The sequence below is a fragment of the Plasmodium fragile genome (genome assembly GCF_000956335.1).
Source record: "Plasmodium fragile strain nilgiri unplaced genomic scaffold supercont1.7, whole genome shotgun sequence".
Lineage (NCBI taxonomy): Eukaryota > Apicomplexa > Aconoidasida > Haemosporida > Plasmodiidae > Plasmodium > Plasmodium fragile.
In genome coordinates, this window is record NW_012192587.1 from 382867 (window position 1) to 405733 (window position 22867).

At 39.0% G+C, this 22867-nt stretch overlaps 5 protein-coding genes across 5 annotated transcripts; 3 read left to right on the forward strand and 2 right to left on the reverse strand.

Annotated features, from left to right (window-relative positions):
• Positions 1 to 365: 365 nt before the first annotated feature.
• Positions 366 to 1205, forward strand: AK88_00910 (uncharacterized protein; the record flags this gene model as incomplete). The annotated part of the gene is made up of 2 exons (XM_012478554.1): positions 366 to 533; positions 807 to 1205. The coding sequence occupies 2 exons, from the start codon at positions 366 to 368 to the stop codon at positions 1203 to 1205; spliced, it is 567 nt and encodes a 188-aa protein (XP_012333977.1).
• Positions 1206 to 2167: 962 nt separating this feature from the next.
• On the reverse strand, positions 2168 to 7000 carry AK88_00911 (uncharacterized protein; the record flags this gene model as incomplete). Its single annotated transcript, XM_012478555.1, has 2 exons — positions 2168 to 2263; positions 2453 to 7000. The coding sequence occupies 2 exons, from the start codon at positions 6998 to 7000 to the stop codon at positions 2168 to 2170; spliced, it is 4644 nt and encodes a 1547-aa protein (XP_012333978.1).
• A 3119-nt stretch (positions 7001 to 10119) lies between these two features.
• AK88_00912 (uncharacterized protein) lies at positions 10120 to 10715 on the reverse strand (the record flags this gene model as incomplete). The annotated part of the gene is made up of 2 exons (XM_012478556.1): positions 10120 to 10298; positions 10505 to 10715. The coding sequence occupies 2 exons, from the start codon at positions 10713 to 10715 to the stop codon at positions 10120 to 10122; spliced, it is 390 nt and encodes a 129-aa protein (XP_012333979.1).
• Positions 10716 to 12406: 1691 nt separating this feature from the next.
• Positions 12407 to 12964, forward strand: AK88_00913 (uncharacterized protein; the record flags this gene model as incomplete). The annotated part of the gene is made up of 1 exon (XM_012478557.1): positions 12407 to 12964. One exon carries the CDS (start codon positions 12407 to 12409, stop codon positions 12962 to 12964), a length of 558 nt encoding a protein of 185 aa, XP_012333980.1.
• A 1190-nt stretch (positions 12965 to 14154) lies between these two features.
• Positions 14155 to 22832, forward strand: AK88_00914 (uncharacterized protein; the record flags this gene model as incomplete). The annotated part of the gene is made up of 10 exons (XM_012478558.1): positions 14155 to 14289; positions 14423 to 14488; positions 14609 to 14744; positions 14886 to 14936; positions 15090 to 15346; positions 15545 to 15756; positions 15954 to 16050; positions 16232 to 16343; positions 16677 to 19061; positions 19195 to 22832. The coding sequence occupies 10 exons, from the start codon at positions 14155 to 14157 to the stop codon at positions 22830 to 22832; spliced, it is 7089 nt and encodes a 2362-aa protein (XP_012333981.1).
• Positions 22833 to 22867: the final 35 nt, after the last annotated feature.

A 22867-nucleotide genomic window follows, 5' to 3' on the forward strand; every position in this document is an offset into this window, starting at 1 on the left:
GAGTAAACACATCCCAAAACGTATGCATTAACAAGATTGAAGTGTAAAGGACCTTACGAGAACGTGCGCGGAAGTTTCACATGAGTGTTTTTTCCCCCAAATAGTTGCCACTATAATGAGTTCCTAAGAAACATTAAGCATATGTACGTTCATATCGAAGCATAGGAGTATAAACGTACATACTGGGGTATATCTGCACGGAGGTATATATGCACAGAGGTGTACACGCATGTACATATATACTTTGTGTATGTATATATTTGTACGTACTTACACATATATGTATGTACCTGTATGTGCCTGCCCAGGTGCACGCTTGCTCAGCACATTAAGGTATAAGATCTCAAAAGTGTTGTTCAGAAAAAATGTACATAATATGGTGTTTGGTCCTTTTCGCCTTTGAGTTTGCTTATTCCCGCCGAGCTTTCATTAATGTCCACAAGAATAATATTATTAACAACAAACTGGGGGTCAATAACACGTACAGCAAGAATGCGCTATACCAGAGCTCTTCCAAGGTTCCCATGTCGCAGGTTAAAATGGAAAGGAGTACGCCTTACGGGGTTCCAGCGTCAGTCCGTACACACTGTGTGCAATCATACTCCAGTCCATTTCGTCGCTTTTGTGTAACTGCTATAGTGTTAACCCGTTTTTTGCTACTATGTGCATTATCTTCATTAGACCATTTTGTGTTTTATTTGTATCGCTCGTGTTGTGCCCCTGTTTAGTATGCACTCTTTTGTTCTGCTGTTTTTTATTTCCCTCGTTCATTTCTTCCTCTCCCTATCTCCCCCCCTCTGTTGCAGGCCATTACAAAGAAGCAGATAATTGAGGAAGTCTCCATGGAAACGAAAGAAAGCAAAAAGACAGTGGAGAAAATTATGAACGGAATATTTGACAACATATACAAACACCTGGAAAATAATGAAAAAATTTATATTCACAAATTTGGAATGTATTACAATATTTTTAGAAAAAAAAGATGCATTAAGAATATGCGAACGAAGGAAGATATTCATATAGAAAGTAGCCACATGCCCCATTTTAAGTTCTCCAAAATATTTAAGGACCTCATAAAGGTGAACGTGAAGGCGAAAAGAGGCGACCAGCAGGATGATGACAACAACATGAATGAAGACAACATGAACATGGGAAACATTAACGAGAGTTTCAACGAGAACGTGAATGAGAAGTTGATTTATTGAGCTGGGAAGGGTTAATGAAAATGGGTAAATAAGAAAAAGGGTGACAAGCCTGGGAGAAATCTCTCAAGTATATCGTGAACTTTTTTTTTATTTTATTACAAATCACCCCCTTTTTCTTCATATCAGTGAAGTTATTTTTTCCAAGTTATTCCAAACAAGGCGGTACCACACTTTGTGCATTTTGTTCGCGCGTGCAAATTTTTTTAACGTGCACGTATTAATGATAATTGTTGTTTCCCAAATAGCAAGTTGTCTTTACCATTATTTTTTCAAGTTAAGCATTGCAGCGGCAGAGCAGTACAGAGCCACATTATTGTGCTTTGTTGACGGCGTTGTCTCGCTTTGCGATGTTTTTTTTTCAAAATGCGCTAGTGCATTTTTTTTTTCCTCAGCGACGTGTCTCTCGCTTTCATATAAATTATTTTTTTTTAAAGTCTACCACAAATTTGCCATTTTTAGAAGAACACTTTTTCAGTACTTCATCTTTTGGCATAATCCCTTGCCTCCTTTTGCACACGCGCAACCCATGATGGGTTATGGAAAATGGTTGTAAAGGAAAGGATTCAAATAAAGTGATAAAAAAAGAAAAAAAAAAAAAGTTGAACATGCGGTTTGCGTGAAATACGTTGAAATGTGAATTCAAAATAAAGAGGTTTAAAAGGCGTCATAAGACAGGTGAGGAGAGCACGGAAAATAACTGTGAGTTTTATAAACCGAAAAAGGGCGAAAAATTAAATAAAACAACGCGATGGGAGGTATGTTTTAAGGGGGCATTAAAACGGTAGAGCGGTGATGGAACTGCGTTGCTGAGGCGTGGTTGCACTGCTTCGTGGAAACGGAGCCAAGTAACCACAGGACTATAAAAAAAAAAGAACACAATGTAGATAGCACAGAAAGCGAGGAACAATTACTGGGGAGAGGAAATTTTAAAAACAGAGGAAAGGGTTAACCCTTCTCTTCATTTAATTAACGGCTTCGTAGAACAGGCAATAAGCTTTGGCAGACTCCACTTCCGAAACGTCCACGATGGTCACTATGCTGTCATCGAATTTGTACCACTGAAAAAAAAAAAAAAAAAGGGGGGGGAGGGTTGAAAAAACGGGGAAAGTTCGATTGGACGATGGCTCCGTGGGGACAAGCATGATTGGACATGTGTGCACATATGTGTCTATGGAGATAGGTAGACGGCGCCTGCATGAACACTGCACGCATACTTCTTGGCGCGCATTTGTCCCCATCAATCATACCACGGTGGCGCCATTGGAGTGTCTCCTCTTGGTATAGCAGATATAATGGCCGTAGTTCGAGTTCAACCCTCGATGAACTATAACACCAAATAAGCTGTACTTCTTCGGGTTCTCAATGTATTCCCCATTATTTTTCTTCAGAACATTTTGTACGGTAAAATCATTAATGTCGAATTTTATGGGGTTGTCGATTTTTGATCCATCCTCTAGCAAACGAATCAAATGTACAATGAGAACATTCGGCTGTTTATACACACAAGAATGTTTAAACATCTTTTTGCATTTACATTTTTCGCATGTAGAATTTACTTCCTCTTTTTTAAAGTATTCTACCAAATTATCATTTAAATTATTTTCTGCATTTTTTTTGAAGACATTAACACTTAAATTGTACACAGGCTGGTACACATAGTTCACATAGCTACATTGAGAACACGTAATTTTTTCTTCAATTAAACCTAAAAATAAATCTGAGATAAGGGACTGTTCTCTCTTCAAACAATAATCAATTTTGTTATTTTTGTCAAACGTTTCGTCAACTACCTTCATCATATTGTGAATAAAATCAAAAACGAGAAGAAGAAATTCATGGCAATCTTGCTGTTCATTATATTCAAAGAGGTATGAATATTTATCATTTAGCAAATTTAGTAATTTATTAACATTAAGAACTTTTCCCTTGTTGTGCATTTTACTTAGTTGAAATAATTTATGTGATAATGATAGCAAGAGACAATCATCTTTTTTTTTACTATTATTTCCAAAGAGGTTAAATGGGATACTATTGGTGAAGAAATTTTTGTTTATAAAGGAGGAGTTCATATTGTCTGTGTCTTCACTAGAAGCGTTCATACTTTTATATTTCACGCTTACGTAATTTTGCAGGGTGTATATTAATTTGAGATGAGCGGCTAGACACTGCAGAACTACATTTATGTAACATGTTGCAGAGTAGTTAATAAGTCCAGCTGGCTGCTCTTTCGTCGTTATAATGCTAAGGCTGTTATTGTTGAATTCACTTTCTCTCTTAGGGTTACTGGTTGTTATAATATTCTTAATTCGTTCTTTATCCTTGTAAATACTGCGCTTCGAAACGCCATGATTGCGAATGCTAAAATTGCTGCTACCGTTGCTGCTGTTGTTGTTGCTACTTGCGATGCTACTCCCGCTGCTACTCCCACGATAGCTGCTGCTGTTGCTGGAATAGCTACTATAATCCTTCATAATTAAATTGGTGGTGTTTAACGTATTATTTAACCTGTCTACGTCCTTTTTCGCACCAGTATGATTTGGCTGTTTGTTTGTATTAAAATTCTTTTCGTATTCTTCTTTTCTTTTAGCCCTTCTATCACCGGCATTGGCATGATTCTTTTCCGTGGACGCTTCTTTGGGGATATCCCCGTTGGTACTGCTACTGCTATTTCCGCTGTCGCTACTACCACTACTGGCATTACTACAGCTACTGCCCCGCCTCCGTTTATTTTCGTCTTTGCAAATTAGTCGCTTTTCTGCATCCTCCTTTTTCTTCATTTTGTGATCGTTCTTTTTTATCTGATCTTTATCTTTTGGGGAACTGTTTGCACTTTTAATGCTGTTGTCTGTTGTCCCCTTCGATTCCGTTTCGGTGGTTGTTAAATAGCCATTGCTGGATGCCTCATCCCAATTGTCCGCATTGTACTCTTCACAGGACTTGTAAATTTCGTTTCCGTTTGACGAATGGCAACCTAAGGAGTTCCTTTTGGGAGGCGGGGTTAAGAACATTTTGCCAGAATTGTTAGGCGGATTATCACTTGGGTTTCCACTTTTATTACTGCTGGCTTTACTTGCGTTGCTTTTTGTGTAGGTATAGTTGGCGCTTAAAATTTTGGGAGTGCCGATTTTCGCCTTGGGGCCAAAGTAGGTGGCGTTGCTGGACTTGTTATCCGTGTTCACACCTCTGCTGGGGGTCGTTTCTTTCGTATTTTCCTGGTTTTCCTGTTGGCGCTTCTCTGGGTCCTCCTGCGGGTCCTCCTCCTGTGCATTCTCCTTATTATTATTGTTATTTCTGTTATTGTTGTTGTTATTCCTGTTATTGTTGTTGTTATTCCTGTTATTGTTGTTGTTATTGCTGTTACTGTTATTGTTATTGCTGCTATTATTACTGCTATTAGTGTTGCCGTTGTTGTTGGTGCCGTTTCCTTTGCTGCTTCCAGAATTTCCGTTAGCACTGGCGCCGTTTGCGTTACTACTACGGCCGTTATTATCCAAGGAGGCATTCCTTACGTTGTCGCTCAGACTCCTTGAGAGGTGTATGGGCGGCAACACGCAGCGGCCCACGTCCACGTTTTCCAGAGATATGGCCTCAGTCCGATTCGGACCAAGGGTAGCACTGGAATTACTACCATTTTTTCCCTTTTGTGCAGGGGTCTCCTTTTTGGATAATTCACTGAGGTCATTTTTTGTATTGGTGCCATGTGCTGTGTTCACAATGGGACTGTCGCTGAAGGTGTCATTTTCATTAGAGTAAAATGAGTACACACTTTCATACCAATTTTGACCTTTCAAATCGATCATTTTGTTCATAGTTCTGGGATGGGATTCATCATACTCGAGGAAAAAGGAAGAGTTATATTCCTTGTCCTTAAGACCGTAAAAGTGCAAGAATTCGTAATAGTTGTGTGCGAACTGTTTGTTGCGATGCTTTGTAACCCCTTCGCTGGAGGAAGCCATCTGAGCAGTGATCGGGGCAGACGGAGACGCATGAGCACTTGGTGATACACCACCCGCAAGTGAATTATGCGCATCGTCTAAACTGTTTCTCGAATTGGTTGTTTCGATCGACAGTTCCTCGTTGGAATAGTTAAAAGTGGAAAATAAATTATCCACGTATTTTGGCTCCATCAAATAGATAACATTTTTATTCATAAGATCAGAATTTGAAATGGGCACATAACGGTCATATATATTGTTGCTATTTCGTTTAATACAGGGTCCGCCTCTGAATAGGAAATGTAAAAATCGCCACATGTATTGATTGGTGCATATATAATCTTTCCCCTCCTTCAAATTACTTTTCATATCTTTTTTGTTGTGCATATAGGGACTGATGGACGCCTTGGCAGACTCCTCGTCGTTATATAATTTATAGTTTGTGATGCAGCCTGGAAATTCGCCATTTGGAGTGAAGATAAAAGCCTTCAATTTGTTAAACCAATCCAGGTGTATATAATAGTGGCAGTCATTGGAGTCATGTGGGAATTTTATATTAATATATTTCTGATAAAAATATTGTTGCATTCTTTTCAAAAATGATAAATTTTTATTTATGTCATCTAGCTCTTTTGTTTCTACATTGTGTAGAAGTAGCTGTAGAATTTCTTGCCTTCTTTTGGTTGAGCCGTTGGGATTTTCTGCATGGGTAATTTTTTCAAAATGATCATCTGCGGGAGGGCACAGACCATCATTAGTTGATACCTTTACCTTAGCCGTGTCATTCTCTTCATTTGGATTATTCTCATCATTTATTTTTTCAACACTTTGGGATACATCACCCGGGAATGGAAAAGACTCTGAAGATTTTTCCCTATTGTAGTTACTGCATAAAACATTCATAATTTCATGGTGTGAATAATTTTTAAAAATCTCTAATTTGTTTCCTTCTGGGGTTAAGTCTGGGTTCCTCTGTCTTGCCTCCTCCTTAGTACGCGTAGTGTCGACGTTAACTTCTTTATGTATATTGGTGATTTTCAGCATAGGGTTTTCACTTTTGCTTTTTTGAAATATCTGTTCATTCATGGAGAGGGGCGTACACTCATTGTAGGCACGCCCACGTGGTGATTTAGCTCTTGTAGGTGTGATGATCCTTTTACCCGTTATAGGGTCGACTAGGTTGTTGATACTTTCCACAGAGTGCCTATTCGACTGGTTGGAGCTGGTCGAGCGATTTCCGTCGCTAGGTTCAGCGAAACCTCCTTCGCGGTTGCACTTTTGGATTATACTCGACGCAGCATTCTGAGCATTGGTGGCACCCACATCGATGTTTAGCGTTGCTAATTTGACTTTATTGGAGGGGGACTCGCCACAAACGCTTTCCCTTTCGTGTATGTGCGCATCATTTAGGATGTGCACACCGGATAACTTGTTACATTTACCAATCTCATAGTCCCTACTGGAATTGATGTCCTTGCTTATGTTATTGACATACGTCATAATGTCATCATTTATATGTGCATGGAAACTGGCGCAACTACTCCTAGAGTCCCGTTGATTTATTTCGTCAAAGGTTTCTCCACTAGCTTTATTTACATAATTAACATTTTGTTTTTGTAAGAGACCATTGTTTGGGCTCATTTCCCCATTCTCCAAGGAATCAACAGAATGGCTTTTGTTCATAAAATTTTTTATCCCATAGGCTGGTTTTTCAAATACTACATCAGAGTTTAAGTAGTTCGCAGCTTTGTCTCCATGTTCCTTTATTTCGGAAATTGTGTTTGCTTCATTTTCTACATTTACTTGATTTATTAACTTGTAATTAATGTTTTCAATGGTTAGCTTGTTGTCTTTAATCATTATTTAAAATGGGCGTTTCGTTAATTTTTTTTTTTTTTTTGAGAATTGGTTGGAATGTTTTCCAGTGCGCCGTCAGTGTGGAAATGTTGTGTAGGGTACGGGGGAAGCACTCAGAGAGGGGACACGTAAGCAAGGAAAGGGGAAGGTATAACAATGTGAGCAAACAAACAAGAGTGTACATAATAATGTGAGATTCCTCCGTCGGTTTGCTTAACCTTGACATGTATCCATGTGTATAGAGGGTGGGAGTGTAGGCACGTGTACAGTTGTATTTGAAGGTTGGGCAATGACCACTGAGTCTGACAAGGCAGACGAGGGAAGGATTTTTTTTTAATTATTCTTGAAAAATGAAGAACGATGAAAAGGGAAAAAAAAAAAAACGAAAAAACAAAATGCGATAAAATGAAATAAAACAAGGTGAAATGTGGCAAGATAAGGTGAGATAAAATGCGATGTACGAAGAAAAATTAATCGAATTAGTCTTTCCTTGTAAAATATAAACGCGCACTAATTAAAAATTCGAAAAGTACACAAAAAAAAAAAAAAAATGTCAAACTCTTATAATTGGGGGGTTCAAAATGGTTCTAAGTGTTACGCATATGGGGGATGGCCATTTAATCATGCCCAGGGCGGTTATATGCACACCTGTACAGATATGTACCAACCTGAACTCTCATCCATGCACACATGTACACACAAAGTCGCTACACCCTAATCATAAAAAACTGTGCTAAGAGAAATGTCCTTCACCTTCATGTCCTTCTCCAACTTTTGTTGCATATTATATGTATTGTGATGTACACATGGTAGTCTGATACTTGGCAGTGTGCATGCGGCACCATTTATGGAGAAATATGCTCGTATAAACGGTGAAGAGGCGGGTGTTTGTGGCAATACGAATTATGCAACTACGCGAATTACATGTACCATGGTGATGTACTAAACACAGTGTAGCGTTGACGGGGTAAAATATGTACTTATGCGCTGCGCAAAGTATAACTAAAAAATTTCATCTCGCCTTGGTAGAAATTACATTTTTAGAAGAAACAACTTTACTAAAATAATTCTTTTCTCAAAAAAAAGGAAAAAATTGACTGCATAATTTGTAAGATTTTGTTTTGTTTGGTTTTATTTACGCATACAATGAACGAAAAATGCAAAAATGAAAACAGTTTTTAGCATTGGCAATTCCCATATAATTTGCATTCACTTTGTTTCGCGTTCTTTTGCGTTCTTTTGCGTTCTTTCGTTTTGTTTTGTTTTCTTTTATGGGCAATTGTTTTTTCTACTCTTCTTATGATAGGCGTGTACCACGAATTAGTTCATTCAATTCATATCAATGAAATTATTTTATTTTTTTTTTTTTTTCATGTAAGGTGAATTAAATGAATATAGCGTATCTTTAAAAAATAATTGTTCGTTCACCAATTGGGTATAATAATGTGACGTCTCTTCAGCGTACTCCTTTATATTACAATTTTTGCACGTTTATAAAAGTATATATGGTTATTATTATTACCAACCCGTGTTACTTACCTCCTTTTTTAATTTATTCTCTGCACGCATTTTTTTTATATTTAATTCTGTTCCTAACGCGTGAATACACCATTTTAGTGGTAGATGATACTTGGTTCATTCTAGGTTTAAAAAAAAGAAAAAAATTCTACCTTTTTTCGCACAAGTACATATAACTATTATTTGTAGAAGTGTACGCGTTTGGAGTACACGAGCACGCACTTATCTCTGTTCAAAAATATACAAAATTATTTTATAACTTTTGTGCCAATGCATGTACTACGTACGGAGATACATATATGTGTGCGCAAATTTATATACATACGCTAAAAAGGTTCTTGTTTATACCTTGTACCTGTGAGCCCCCCTGGGTGGTTCGACTTCTAAGAGGACAAGCCAACTTTGAAATGCGTAGAATGCCTTATAGGATATTAAGGAAATGCAAAAGGTAGTCACCTGGCGATAAGCCTACATTATTTGTGAATCTGCTTGCAGTTTTTAGTTGCGGCTATGCTTTACCGCTTTTCTGTCCGGCTATGCTTTGTCGTTGTGATTTTTTTCTGATCGTATGTACATTTTCCACATTCCCCTACCCGGGTCGCTTCACCGCCGTGGTGACAAAAAAGGGAGAAAAGGAAAAGAATACATGTAGGATGCGCGTAGATAAGTATACATACGGAACACATGCACATATGTACGTACAACATATGAGCGTATTCGAAGTCAATTGGCTTTACCTTTTATGTGCTTCCCACAAGGTTTTTTTTCTGACATTTGGGTGGAAAAAAAGAAGAACAAAAGTTTGATAAACTGATTGTCCATCTAGCTATGGAAGAGGGGATTCTTTTCGCCGGGGAGAGTCAACACGCGAAATGGTTGCACATGTTGTTGTACCAGTGGATAAGACAGTCTATTTCTGTTTGTATGTGTAGGTAATCCTCCTACCGAGGCATGTACGTAACATGCTGCTAAATTGCAAACTGGGTGCACGGTTATATCGGCGCAATTTGGGGGTGTTCGTTTTTTTTTTTCCACAGGGGAGAGTCAATTTGTGCGAAACGGGCGAAATGGCAACAAAGTAAAGAATATATCGCATCAAATGCGTGACATCTTAAGGAGGGCAAAAATCAAACTATGTTTATTTTGCAAAAGGAACAAAAAAAAATGTGAAACAAATTTGTTCGCTACCCACGCTTATGCTCATGTGCGTGGTAACACTGGTAGTATTACCAACCTGGTCATAAAAAAAAGGGGTCCATACTTGTCGGAAGGTAAGGATATTCACTTTTACAGATGTACACGGTTGTGCAATATACAGAGGCATGTGTGTGTGCATGTATATATGTATATATGGGTGCGGTCTCGGTCTGAAATAAAATGTGCATACTCACCACCGCCACAACAATGCTCTTCGCCAATTCTTATTTACACAAAAGAGGATGAAAAAAAAAAAAAGAAATTAAATTGTCCTATGGTTGTTCTATTAACTCCACACAATTGTGTTGTGCTTGTAAAAAAAATTCACCAAAAATAAATCGACTGGAGTGGCACATAGACATGGCTACCATTGTGCACGCATTTTCAATTGGGCACAAAAAGCCTTCTCAGTTGAGGTCAATCCTGTTTCCAAATTTTGCATACAACTCCGTTTTCAATTGTTGCTTTTCACTTAGAATATTTTTATATTCGGATTCCAACTTCTTCAAATTTTTCTTCTCCTCGGTTTTTATCTGCTCTAGATTTTTCTCCATGTACTCGGTGTCGACGCTGAAGAAGCAATCGCCTGGGGAAGCGTGCAGAGGGGGAAGGGGTGGAAATGCGTAAATTGGTTAAAGGAAAATTACTACTAATACTGTTTATGATGAACCAGGCAGTAGCGGTACGGCGTGGAACCAGCGACGCGAATTATTATCCGTGCGCGAATGCGATAACCCCCCAACGTATGCATGCACACGTAGGTATGCAATGCCCCTGGAGGGGGACACGTACCTATGCCCAACATAACGTCTTGGGGAGAGAATGCCAAAGAAACTTCGTCTATTGATGCGTCAATATTAGAAATACTTTCGTTCATTAATTTTATCTTCTGTTCGTAAACCGATTGTTTAAAATGTAGGTTGGTGAACTTTCCTATTTTCTTCTGGTCCTCTACAGTCATGTCTAACCCTAGGTCATACTTCGCATCTTTAATATTCGCCATTTTGATGCAGAGAGGAGAAGCGAGTGGGGAAATTGCTCAAACCGGGGTGTCAATACTTGGGAGGCAATTTTTTTCAGTCCTGGTTGAAAGACAATGTGTGCATAACTGTGTGTGAATATTTGAATGCTCCACAATTAGGGGGGTGTGGAATTCAAAAGGAAAAAAAATGGTCCCTGGTTTATTAACACCTTTGTGCTGGTCCTGTCATTTGTATTTTCTTAAAACGTGGCGCATTTCTTCCTGTAAGAAATGGGGTTGTTCTGGATGTACCTTGCACGGTAAAGAAGTGTTGGCATATTGTTGACGTTTGCATGCTTTCCAGGGAAAGCTAATACGAAGATAAAAAAAAGAATTGCTTATAGCAAAATGTTCCTCATGAGAGACGCGAAAAAAGGACTTTCCGACTTGTTACTTTATTTTTCATAAATGCCATTCCGCAGCTGCGCAATACATATGTGTATATGTATGCCTATTTGTATACGTGAGCATTATTCCTTTCTTCCTCCTTATTTGAAAGTATCACTTAGAATGCGCCAAATTTAACAGCACCTATTATATACGTTTGCGCTGCCTTTAACGTATGCACATATGTAGAAACTTCTCAGGGCGAGAAGTTGCCAAAGGGTGTTAGGGAATTGAATGAGAAGGGAGGAGGCGCATACCCTATGTGTTATGCCTTCATGTAATTTGGGCACTCACGAGGCAAAAAAAACAAAAAAAAAAAAAAAGAAAAATGCGGAAATGTACGGCAGCAGTGCATGGCCGGAAAGAAAATCGACCGTGCGCGGCAGCAAGGCATAGCGCTAATGCGTGGTGTGTCATGTGCCACATCTGGGGATACCTCGCAAACCAATTTTCACCGATTGAGAAGTAGCTGGCCCGTTCACCCTCTCACAGCTTCCAACCCATTTTCTTTACATAACAACCTGCGCATTTATTTTGCTACACAAGTTGATAGCTGTTATTATGTGCTACACTCTGAGGTGAAGGTTGCCAAGTGCGAGCATATGACTTACGGGATACTGCCATTAAAGCGATTCCTCTTGCATTTGCCCTCTGAGTTGCCCTTCTTTTTTGTACGTACGGAAAATGGTGCCCATGTGTACAGCTGCTTAAATGAAGAGGTAAACCCTAAACTTATATGCATATGGAATTCTATTCGCTCACCACACAGTGGCCTTTTAAGAGAACTCTTGGCTGCGCGCGAGGAGTCATACCACAATCGAAGTTAAAACAGATGAGTTGCTTTTCTGTTTAGCATTATGAAAAAATATTGATTCACATTTCTGTGCCTTTCCATTTTTGCCTGATTTTTTCTCTTTTTTTTTACTGTTATGCGTTGCCATCAGCCATTTTGCGTTTGGAGCAAGCGCCTCTGGTGTAGCAAATATCAATGTGTACAAGCCTTTGTAAAAGCGCTTTATTTACAACGCTAATATCGCTATTTTTGTTGCACTACTTGTGAAGAACTTTTCCAGATCGGAAATACAACTCGCCAAGTGAAGTGAACCAAGGAGTGGTCATATAACCGCATACCACACAGCCTAGATAACACACAGAAGGGAAGGCACGTGCCTGTGCAAGGTGCCAGTCTCAAGGTCCATAGTGGTGAACGAGGACACACAGGAGAAGAAGTAGAACAAAAATAACCCCCTCCCCCCATTTCGTATACCTTATAAGAAGAAAAAACAATGGACAGCGTGTTGAATAGACTAAACGTCATTTCCTATTCGATGGCCTTGTGCTTTTTAACCCTATGCCTATTCAACTATGGGTCTTCCTTTTATTTATTCGACGAGAAAGCAATGTCGACGAATATAAAAGTAAAAAGTGTGAAGAGGCTGGTGTATAACCGGCACATAAAAGGGGACGAAGCCGTGCTGTCGCTAGACCTGTCATATGACATGAGCAAAGCATTTAATTGGAACTTGAAGCAGCTATTTCTGTATGTTCTAGTAACATATGAAACACCAGAAAAGGTAAAAAATGAAGTTATTATACAGGATTACATAATAACGAATAAAAATTTGGCCAAAAGGAGCTACAAAAATGTCCTCACCAAATATTCCCTTAAGGATTATAAAAACGGATTAAGAAATAATAATATTAAGTTACAAGTTTGTTACAAATATATGCCCATAGTTGGTTTGTCCAGAACATATGAGGGTGCCAAAATTTCGTACCAATTGCCTGAAGAGTATTTTGACAATTTGCCGTCCAGTTATCCTTTGTATTACCCGGACAAGTGACATCAGCTCAAAGGGGGGGGAGGAGGTTTTTGTGGAGAAACTCCACAGGCATGTGAGCATACGTATATATGTACATAGATACATGCGTACGTACATTCTTGTGTAGCTCGATGGAAAGCAAAAGCGTTGATGAGGACAAACCGTTGGAGGAGAAAACCTCCCTGCCAAATCCGTTACTGAAGGGAATAGCACCATTTTTAAGTCATCTAAAATGTAGTAAAAAGGGCAATACTGACGATTCACATTGGGGGTAACCTATGTTACATTCTTGTGTGTATATATGTGCTCATGACTGTGTTGCACGTGTGCACACATTTACGGCTGTTTTTTTCACATAATTACCTCCGTAGGTAGTTTCCATTTTGATTTGCGTGTCTATATATCCTACTTGGCAATATGTTGCACCACATCGTACTGCATTTTTTTTCTTTCCTTTTTCGTTTTTTTCTCCCTTTTTTTTTTTTTTTTTTGTTGCTTTGGTGAATTTGGTCTATCTTCGAGTCTTACGAAACGCATGCACATTTCTGTGAGCAAAGGGAAGTGAACTCTCTGTATGTGCGCTCGCGGAGTGCGTTTGAATGTGTCAACACTGCGTGCTTAATTAGGGGGAAAAAGGCGGTGTTATCGTCTTTACTGCCCACTCTGTGGCCCACTATATGCTTGTTTTTTTTAATTTTTTCCAGTTCACTTGTGTTTTAATACACAACACGAGTGCAAGACTGCAAGACTGCGCAGTAGGTATATTATGTGCTTTGTCCGTGCCGGACTTTTTTTTTTTTTTCCGTTTACAGTATTGTTACGTACAAAATAGAACAATTTTTTTTTTTTTTTCCTCTTATTTGTTACATACATATCACTAACCCCAATAAAGTTGCAACGACTGATACGAACAAGGTACATGGCGCAAGTGAGTAGCAGGAAATATTCTAGGGGGTAGGGGACATACAATAATGAAGTGCACACTACCCATGCGTATAATTGTCGATCCGTCTGTTTTTATTTTGTTCTTTCCCCGGAGATGAAACCTCGGTGCGTACAGGTAGAAATAGGGGATAACAAAAAGGGGTAAACTTTTAAATGCTTCAATATGGGTTGCTAGAATTGTTTGTCTAATTGTAGGCATGCAATAATATTTTACCTACATGGCATGCATGCCTTCATACATACATTCAATCCTATAGTTAAAAAGAATGAGTAGCATTCTCATGATGGGCTTCAAATTTGCCTTATTAATGAGTCTCCTGCTTATAAGGCGGGATACAGAAATAGGTGTGCTTGTCAGTGAGTTAAGTGGAGACAAGAAAGCAAGACTTCTGAGTGTTACGGTATCGCCTAGTTGTGAATCTGTGTACAGCTTGTTTAAGCGTGTGTTTGTGGTTTGTGCCCACATTGGGGTGTTTTTTCACCATTATCCTAATGCTGTTTTACTTTTACATTTCTTTTTTTTTTTTTTCGAAGTGCAACGCTGGAGAGATGCTCACCTACGTAAAGATCAAAAGTGCCGAAAGTAGTGCGCGCTTGTGCGTAGATTTACTCTTGTGTGTAGCGGCTCTTCTAACCGCTTCCCCTTTCTGCATACCTGTCCTCACTGCCTCCCACATTACGTCCCTTTTGCACTATCATCTTTCCAACTTCTCGTTGTAGAATCACAAATGTGAGAAGTGCAAAAAGGGGTTTTATAACTTTTCTAGGGACAACAAAATATGCCTACCGTGTCCCCTTGGAACGTTCAGCGACGTGGAGGGGTCCATTGTGTGCAGAAATTGTCCAGGCGGTTCTAGTAATAAAATGGGGGCGCAAAGGAAAATTAAAAAAAAAAGAAAAGAGAAAGATAGGCATAAGTTAAGGTATACCAATTATACACCATAGAACGCCCACGCATGTATCCCCACCCATGTGCATTCACCTTTTCCTTGCGCAGCTACGAAAAACACAGGGTCGGAATCCTCTCGCGACTGTGTCTGCAGCAAAGGTTTCGCAAAAGAACAAATTAAAGAACAAATGAGTAGCACATTTTGAAATGGTGTCATTAGGAATAATAGGAAGGATGTGTATCGCGGTTGAGAGGCATTCACAGAAGTAAATATTTGTTCATATATTTCTTTTTTTTTTACTATTTTGCAAGGCTTCAAGGTAGACACCACCGACGGCAGGTGTGCAAAATGCAGTGCACTCGAATCATGTGACAACGGTGAAAATGTGTGGTCATTTAAAAGTATATGCTCGAAAGAAAAGGGCGAAGAGTACGTAGAATTGTGTAGGAATGTACTAACCGATCAAGTGTACAGTTTTCAAATTTCATGTTTTAAAAAAGACGTCTGTTTGAATCACAAAGAAGGGAAGAGCTGCTTGGAGGGGAATAAATTAATCCAGTGCAAAATTGTACGAAAGGAAAAAAAAAAAAAAAATATGGCACAAAAATAGTTAGGCTCTTTTGTTGTAATGCCCACACCCTGCACATTTAGTTTGTTCTCTTTTCTTTGTTGCCACCGATAAATGGGCTAAGTATGGCCTATACGTACATAAGTACATCTGTATGTTACCCCCCCCTCCTCCTTGGGGATAATTTCCCAACTGCAGTGTGATGAGAATTTCAGATACCATTTCGTAACTCCAGTGCAGCGTCCCTGCGTGCTTTGTAGTTTTACAACGTACATAGTTTTGCTGTATTTTATCGCCCTCAGTTTGATCCTAAGCATTGTAATACTCATCTGTATACAAAGGAAAAGGGAAAGAGAAATGAGAATAATAAGACTGGTTGTTAAATATACGCAGTTTATGTCTCTCCTCAGGTGGGAACTTTGCTCACAGGGTCAATTCGAACCAATTGTTTTGTGAGACTGTGTCAAACTGTTTGCATACATGTGTGTGTTATTTTGATGATATGTTATTCCGTTTTTCCGTTTAAATTTTACCTTAACTGTACTCTTTCATGTACTACTGTTTGTCTATCCTGATTTTTCCACCCCCTCCCCTTCCTCCCATACAGGTACGTGAACTCCGACTATAATCACTTCCTTTTAGACGCGCTGCACTTCTTCACGGTTGGAGTTCCGCTGAATGAAATCCTCGACTGTATATTTGTGGTAAAAAGGCACATTCTCATGAGGGAAATAAAAAAAAAAAAAGTGATCATATGATACGACACAACGCAAAACAATGTACCATAATAGAGTGAACCTAGTTGCCACAGTGCTTAGAGATTCCTCTATCTATGAGAACAAATGGTACACTCTCGCAAAAAAAATTTTTTTCTTTTCACTTTAGAGTGGTACAAACGAAGAAAGGATTGAAAAGAAGGTTGATTTTTTGCTATTCTTGCCTCTGATCTTTTTAGTATTTCCCCTTTTTGGAATAATTGTCCTCCGCCTCTTAAGAAGTAAGACACGAACAAAGGAGCGAAAAAAAGAGCCAGCGCCCAGAGTAATATACTTCTACCGAGGTGTTAAAAATGTGACAAAAAAAATGCGTCCATCATGGAGGTCATATAAACGGAGTAATTATCTGTCCCCTACTAGTTTTATGAGGACAAAAACTACTGCCCTTTGACCTTTTTTAATAGTCACTTTTGAGTATAAAATGGTGAACACATTTTGGTGTTTCTCGTACATCGAACAACAGGAATTTTTTCTCCCTTACGAGAGTACATAACTATGAATATTTACATATGTCTATATGAACCTCTATATTTTCCTCCGATTTGTCATTGTAGAGCAAGGCGAAGATGGGCTAAACCATAACTCGTGTCATGGTGGGGTGGATAGTATTCCTTCCCTGGAGGAGAACTCATATTCCCTGACAGGAAAAAACAAGCGGAAAGCAGAAGAGAGTGGCAAATATTATGCACAGCTTTTCATTTTATACCATGAATATCTCTACTTGGAAATAATAAGGCTATGTGTTTTTTTTTATTTTTGTAATTATGATGAACACAGGAAAGGGGATTTTTTGATAGCGGATGATTCTTTAGAGTGCACCAAAATGAGGAGAAAATATTATATAAAAATATGGATAATCGTACTGTACAATACGTTTGTTAATTATTTCAACTACTTTTTATTTTTTCTGAAGAAATATATTCCCAGTTTAGATGTCTTATGCGTGTTAAAAGCAAAGGTAAGTACGCTTAGCCCTTCGGATGACATTTTCTTGCTACTCTTTTTGTTTTTGTTTCACAAACGATTTTTTCAAAACATGAAGGCATCTCTAATTGTTAATGATAAGAATGGTATATATAACAATAATGTGCACACGTTTCAGTTTGTTGTCATTGTCGTGTCGTTTTCCCTCTATACGTTAATTACATTTTTATGCGTCTACCAATGTGATAATTGCGCGGGGGAAGAGGAACTGGACAAACCAGAAAATAAGCGAAATGTGGGTCATATTATGAGGACGTCCTCAGTTTATGAGGAAGCAGAGACGAGAAAAAAAGAGGCCAACAAATCCGATGCCGTCAGGGACAACCGTTATAACAATGATGGAGAAGCAGAAATGGCGGAATTAAAAAATGGACAAATGGGGGTGGCACATGGTGATCGGCGGGAGAAAGACGACGTGGATGGCGAAGAAGGGAATGCGGATGATAACGAGGATGAGCACACACTGGATACTCCAACAGGGGGTTATAAACAAGACCACCCTGCTACCCCATCCTGTGTTATTCAAGCGATAAAACTGATGTCCAAATTTGTTAAAAAACGCAAAACTGAGAAATTTTTTTTCTATTTTTCCATGTTTGTGTATGTCACCATGGCGCTCTCCTACTACACCTTTTTAAGCTACGTGCATGCAGGAAAATTCCTGGATGTTTTGACAATCATTTCAGTGCTATGCAATGTGTTGATTTATGCTATAATTTTCTTGCTGCTTATAAAATTGGTCAGAGGGAATAACCGGAATGGGGAGAATAAAAAATGGTTCAGGATAAGCGACATCAGAATGAGGATAGCGAAGGCGAAATGGGTGACCATATGGAGAAGAAAAAAAACAAGCGGAACAGAAAAGGAACAAACAAATAGGAATCAAATGGTAACATTCAAACAAAGAAATAACAAAATGGAGGAGAAATACTTTTTGAAAAATGAACAAAGGAGTATCATGTTGATAAATAATATTCGGAAGAACAGTAAAAGTTTTAAGGTTAATTTTGGTGAAGTAGATGGCAAGTCAGAAAATGACAAGTCTGTTGAAAACAAGGAAAGAAATAAATTTATCAGAAGGTACAAATTACTAAAAATATCCAAAAGGTGGATTATATTTCTTCAAAATGTTGTAGATCTATCGGATGAGCCCGAGAAGTGCTTGTCCATGTTGATCAGCTTAACGCTAGAGAAGGAGTTCCCCAGCCTCGATTTAGACGCCTGTTTGGAAAGAGTAAAGAAGAATTATTTCTCCACAATGAAAAATGTGCCAACTATTTTGAAAAACTTTCTCAAATATACGAATAAGTTTTTAGCCATTCTGGAGAGAAGGAAAAAAGAAGGAAAGAAGCATTCAAACGTAGGTGGACACGGATGCACATACGGACGCATAAACGACTGCGACGAGTCGGCAATCATTTTCGCATGGGGGTTAGGCATTCTCAGTTTCGGAAATCTGCAAGACGTAAATTATAACCTGTCTCCAGTCCTATTTCACGTTTCAAATGTGTTATCCAAATGTAGATATATGAAGTACATAATGGATTACTATTTTAGGTACATGTCCTATACAGGGATTCTTCCTTTGGGGGGTTTAGGAAATTACTACTGCCCCCGTGAAACGACTACAGGGGGAACACTACCAATTTGTGACACTATTAATAACAGGTATGAGGGCCAAGAAGGGGAAAGTAATCTTAATAGGGTTGGCCCCGGAGGGCTGGACAACCAAACTGCAGTTTTTCAAGTGTTAAGCGAGGACAGACACCCAGATGGATATATATATGGGAAAAACGGGCAGCTCAATATAGATGCGGCAAATGAGCAAGCGTATTTAGGTCCACTATTTACCCATACTGCGCAGATGGAGAGCTACACAGGGGAGCAGTCCATGTCGCTATCGAGTTGTACCCTGAGTAGAAAAACTCAAACTGATTTAAGCATCCGGAGAAAAGGTAACAACGCATGGGACACAATGTGCATATGTAGGCTATGCCTACGCGGGAATTATTGTCCAATGGAACATGAGAACCCCATTCGATATGTACATCAAGCGCTCCACTCGATTATTTTTTGCATGCCCCCCAGGAAGAAGAGACAATCAAGCGGAGGATGGATTCCCCCTCGAATTTGAACTTAACCGCATATACGCCCAGGAACTTTGCAGAATTTACGTTCATTGCTTATTAGCAGATGTGAGTGAGATGTACAGAGGCATACAGTACACACAGACGTGCGAAAAGTACCTATACAGTGGGGTTTTAAACCTATGGGGGGATCAGCACAAGAGTAGTAGTAATATATATATGAGGCGGTATTACGAACATTTGGAGAGGTGGGCAGGACTGGAGGAGAACACCGCGGGGGATCCATCCTCACGAGGCGAAGACAAACCGGGAGATAGGGATTCAACAGAAGTAATTTTCAACATAGAAGATTACATAAGCAGCAGGGTTATAGAAATAGATTTTTATGGACAATTTGAGCACCTAAAGCGTGACACGAAAAATTATTTAATGAGCCTAATTAAAGAAGGGGACTCTTTACATGTGAATGAGTTAACAAACTTTTCTGAGGTGACTCGAGATAGATCGCAGGAAATGGAGAGAAAAGAAAAGGAAAAAAAAGCAAAAAAAAGAAAACGAAAAAATGAACAATTTTGCAAAGTATTCTGTAGTGCTTTGCCAGTGTGCATAGAAAAATGCTGTTGGGAATTTCTGGACAAGAATGAACTGAAACAGATTGAAGAGGAAAAAAGGCAAAGAAGAAATTTCACAATTTCGTGTGAAAACATGGGGGATGAATATTTTAATGTACATGTATTGAAAAATTATGAAGAAAAAATGACCTATTTTAAGATTGACTGCTATGGAGGGGTCATTTCGGTTGGAGGAGATTTTGTGAACAAGGAAGGGGAGTTCTCATGTATGCGCAAAAAGGAGAAGACACGGAGAAAGACAACTGTGGGGGAGGATAAAAAAGGCGAAACAAATTTTACGGAAGAGACAGAAGACAATTTTTTAACCGAACAGGGTGTCCATATGTTGCATACAAACATGCACAGTTATATAAGTTACGAACGCGTGGAGGGTTCCAAAATGGAAATATTTACACACAACAGTTACGAGGGTGAAGTAGGAATTACAGGAGATTTGAAGGGAATGAATTTTTATGACAGAAATGCACTAGTGGTCCTAACCCCCCCAGTGGTTATACCTACGGCGTGCACCATAGAGGTGTGGCTGTTTGTTGGTTCAAGAGAAGGAACCACACATGGACGGGAAAAGAGTTTCCTGTTTTGTGACATGGAAGGAAATTCCCCATTCGTCATTTCGAGAACGGGAAACAAAATTGAGGACATAGAAATACACATCAGTGATGAGCGCAGGTTAGGCAATTACTTTAGACAACTGCACAGTGAGGGGAAGAGAGAACCCATGGCAGGAGCCAAGACTACCGAAGAGGGAAACCATTGGAACGTTTACATAAAATGCGAGAAAACTCCCAAATGGAATAAAATAAACTCAATAGTGAAGCAAAATCAGTGGAACTTATTCAACATAACCAAATGTGCTAGTGGATTAATTTACTATATGAATGGGAAGTACATTAGCAGAGTCTCGCACGAAGTGTTAAATTTAGAGAAACAATTAGAGATGAGCATATTTGGAAATTCCTGCTTTGGAAATAATAACATAGGATTATGTTCCTCTTTTAAAATTTTCGAATTTTTAAAAAAAGAAGATATAAAGAGAAGATACGACATTGTGAAGAAAGTCAAAGGAAGAGAAATGATTGGAGACAACCTCTGCATGGAGATGAAAGACCAAGTAATAGAAGGCATAGATGTGAGGGACAAATGCATGCAGGTGTTGGAATTTTTCATGTACTTTGCGCAATCGCAGAAGGAGAATACGAGGGTCGTTGCCTTCACCAATGACTCGAATTATAGAGTGAAAATATATCAGCTACGCTTGGTTTCTAAGTACACAGGTTGCGCTTCTTTAGGGGAAGGAAACAGTCCTTGGAAAAGTCCCCCAAATGCACACATCTACGAAAGAAACAATGAACAATTATACAACAAAGACAGCAAATTAGGGTTGAATAGTCGACCAAATGGTGAAGTAGAGGAATGTGCACACCTCCACAGGAAATGCGACAGAATAATCCACATCGATGATAAGGAAGAGTATGGCTACAATGTGTTCTTCAAAAAAGTGAGCAGAAAGGAAGACGCTCCAAAGATTTACGGAATAAATATATTTTCTGACCTCCTTTGCTATGCATGCGATTTGTCCAAATTTTATAACCTAATTTTGGACCCGCCCTTATCCATATATAACGAATTAGTAAAGCCGTTCGGGTATACGCTATGCCTTTGGGTGTTCCTGCCCATAGAAGAAAACGTTTCCTTTTCTTCGTTAGTTAGTGGAGAAAAGGATGCACATATAAGCGTTTTTAGTGATAGGCTAGTTATCGGTTGTATTGAGAATTACAGAAGGGGGAACAAGCAGTGTCAAACCTTTTATCACTCTTCTGGATTCAGCATCAAGAATGTGAAGAGGGGTTGGTACTACCTGACAGTCGTTGGAACTTTGAAGGGGCAATTTTACTTTATAAATGGTTGCTTCAAGGGACATCATAATTTTTGCTCCTTTGATGATATAAAATATGTAGGAAATAGTAGCTTGTTTATTAACCCATTCCCCTATATCTGTTTCTTCAAAATGGTGACGAAGCCTTTATCTGTCACTGAAATAATGTGTGAATATGCATGTCCTGCTTATGATAAATTAGGTGCTCCTCCCGGTTCTGCTTATTGGTACTTACTTTTTGCAAATATGTTTGGAACAGCAGCCCCAAATGACGGCAGCGTAGATTCCGTGAGTGATAAATCTACGTCTTGCACGGGTTCAGACAAGGGGAAGTATGTGCACTTTGAAATTACAGAATTTTTTGATGTGCACGTTTATCCATACCGAGAGAGGAAAGACTACCAATTCGCCATATCCGTTACGTCTATGGGGAACAGAAAGTTATTTTTTTTTAACCAAAAAAAGGAGCAAATTAACAATTTGAATATATACCTGAATGTCAGCATAGTGTTGCCTTCATGTTGGGCAATTTTCGCTGTCATCAATTTGTCGTATGTGAATAAATCTACCTATCACTGTTTGGTGGGTGGGCAAAATGGAAATTCGCATGTTGCCATTAAAGGCTCGAATTTAGCATTAGGAGTTTTAACACACTTGGGGGAGGACTTTTTGCAGAAGGGGGGAATACTTCATGAGGTTAAAAATGGGGGAAGAACGAACCATTTGACACGGGATTCCTCATCAAATGATAAAAAACAGGGCACATCAGGAGGTTATGGTGAAATTGGTAATACATCCCAGTGCCAAACGGAGAACAATATGAGTTACCAGAATTGTCCACATTTTCACAGCTCAGGGTACTATCTCCAGAATGAACTGAACGAGGAAATTCTATTAACAACCAGGTGTCGGCAGAATGAACAAACGTTTTTCATTGACTCGCACAAGGTGGGAGTGTGCAAATCATGTCTCAGTCCCATATGCTGCATTGGAAACTGTCGATCTTTTAGTGGCGAGTATTTGTCTCCCTTTGGTTTTTACAAATTTGTGCGCATCGTTTATGAGGATGTTACGGATGAACAGGTCATCCAGTTTTACCGCTCCCTTCATTTGCGTAGGGAGCAAAGGTAATTGTGCAGATATGGCCGTATTTGCTCATGGTTGTA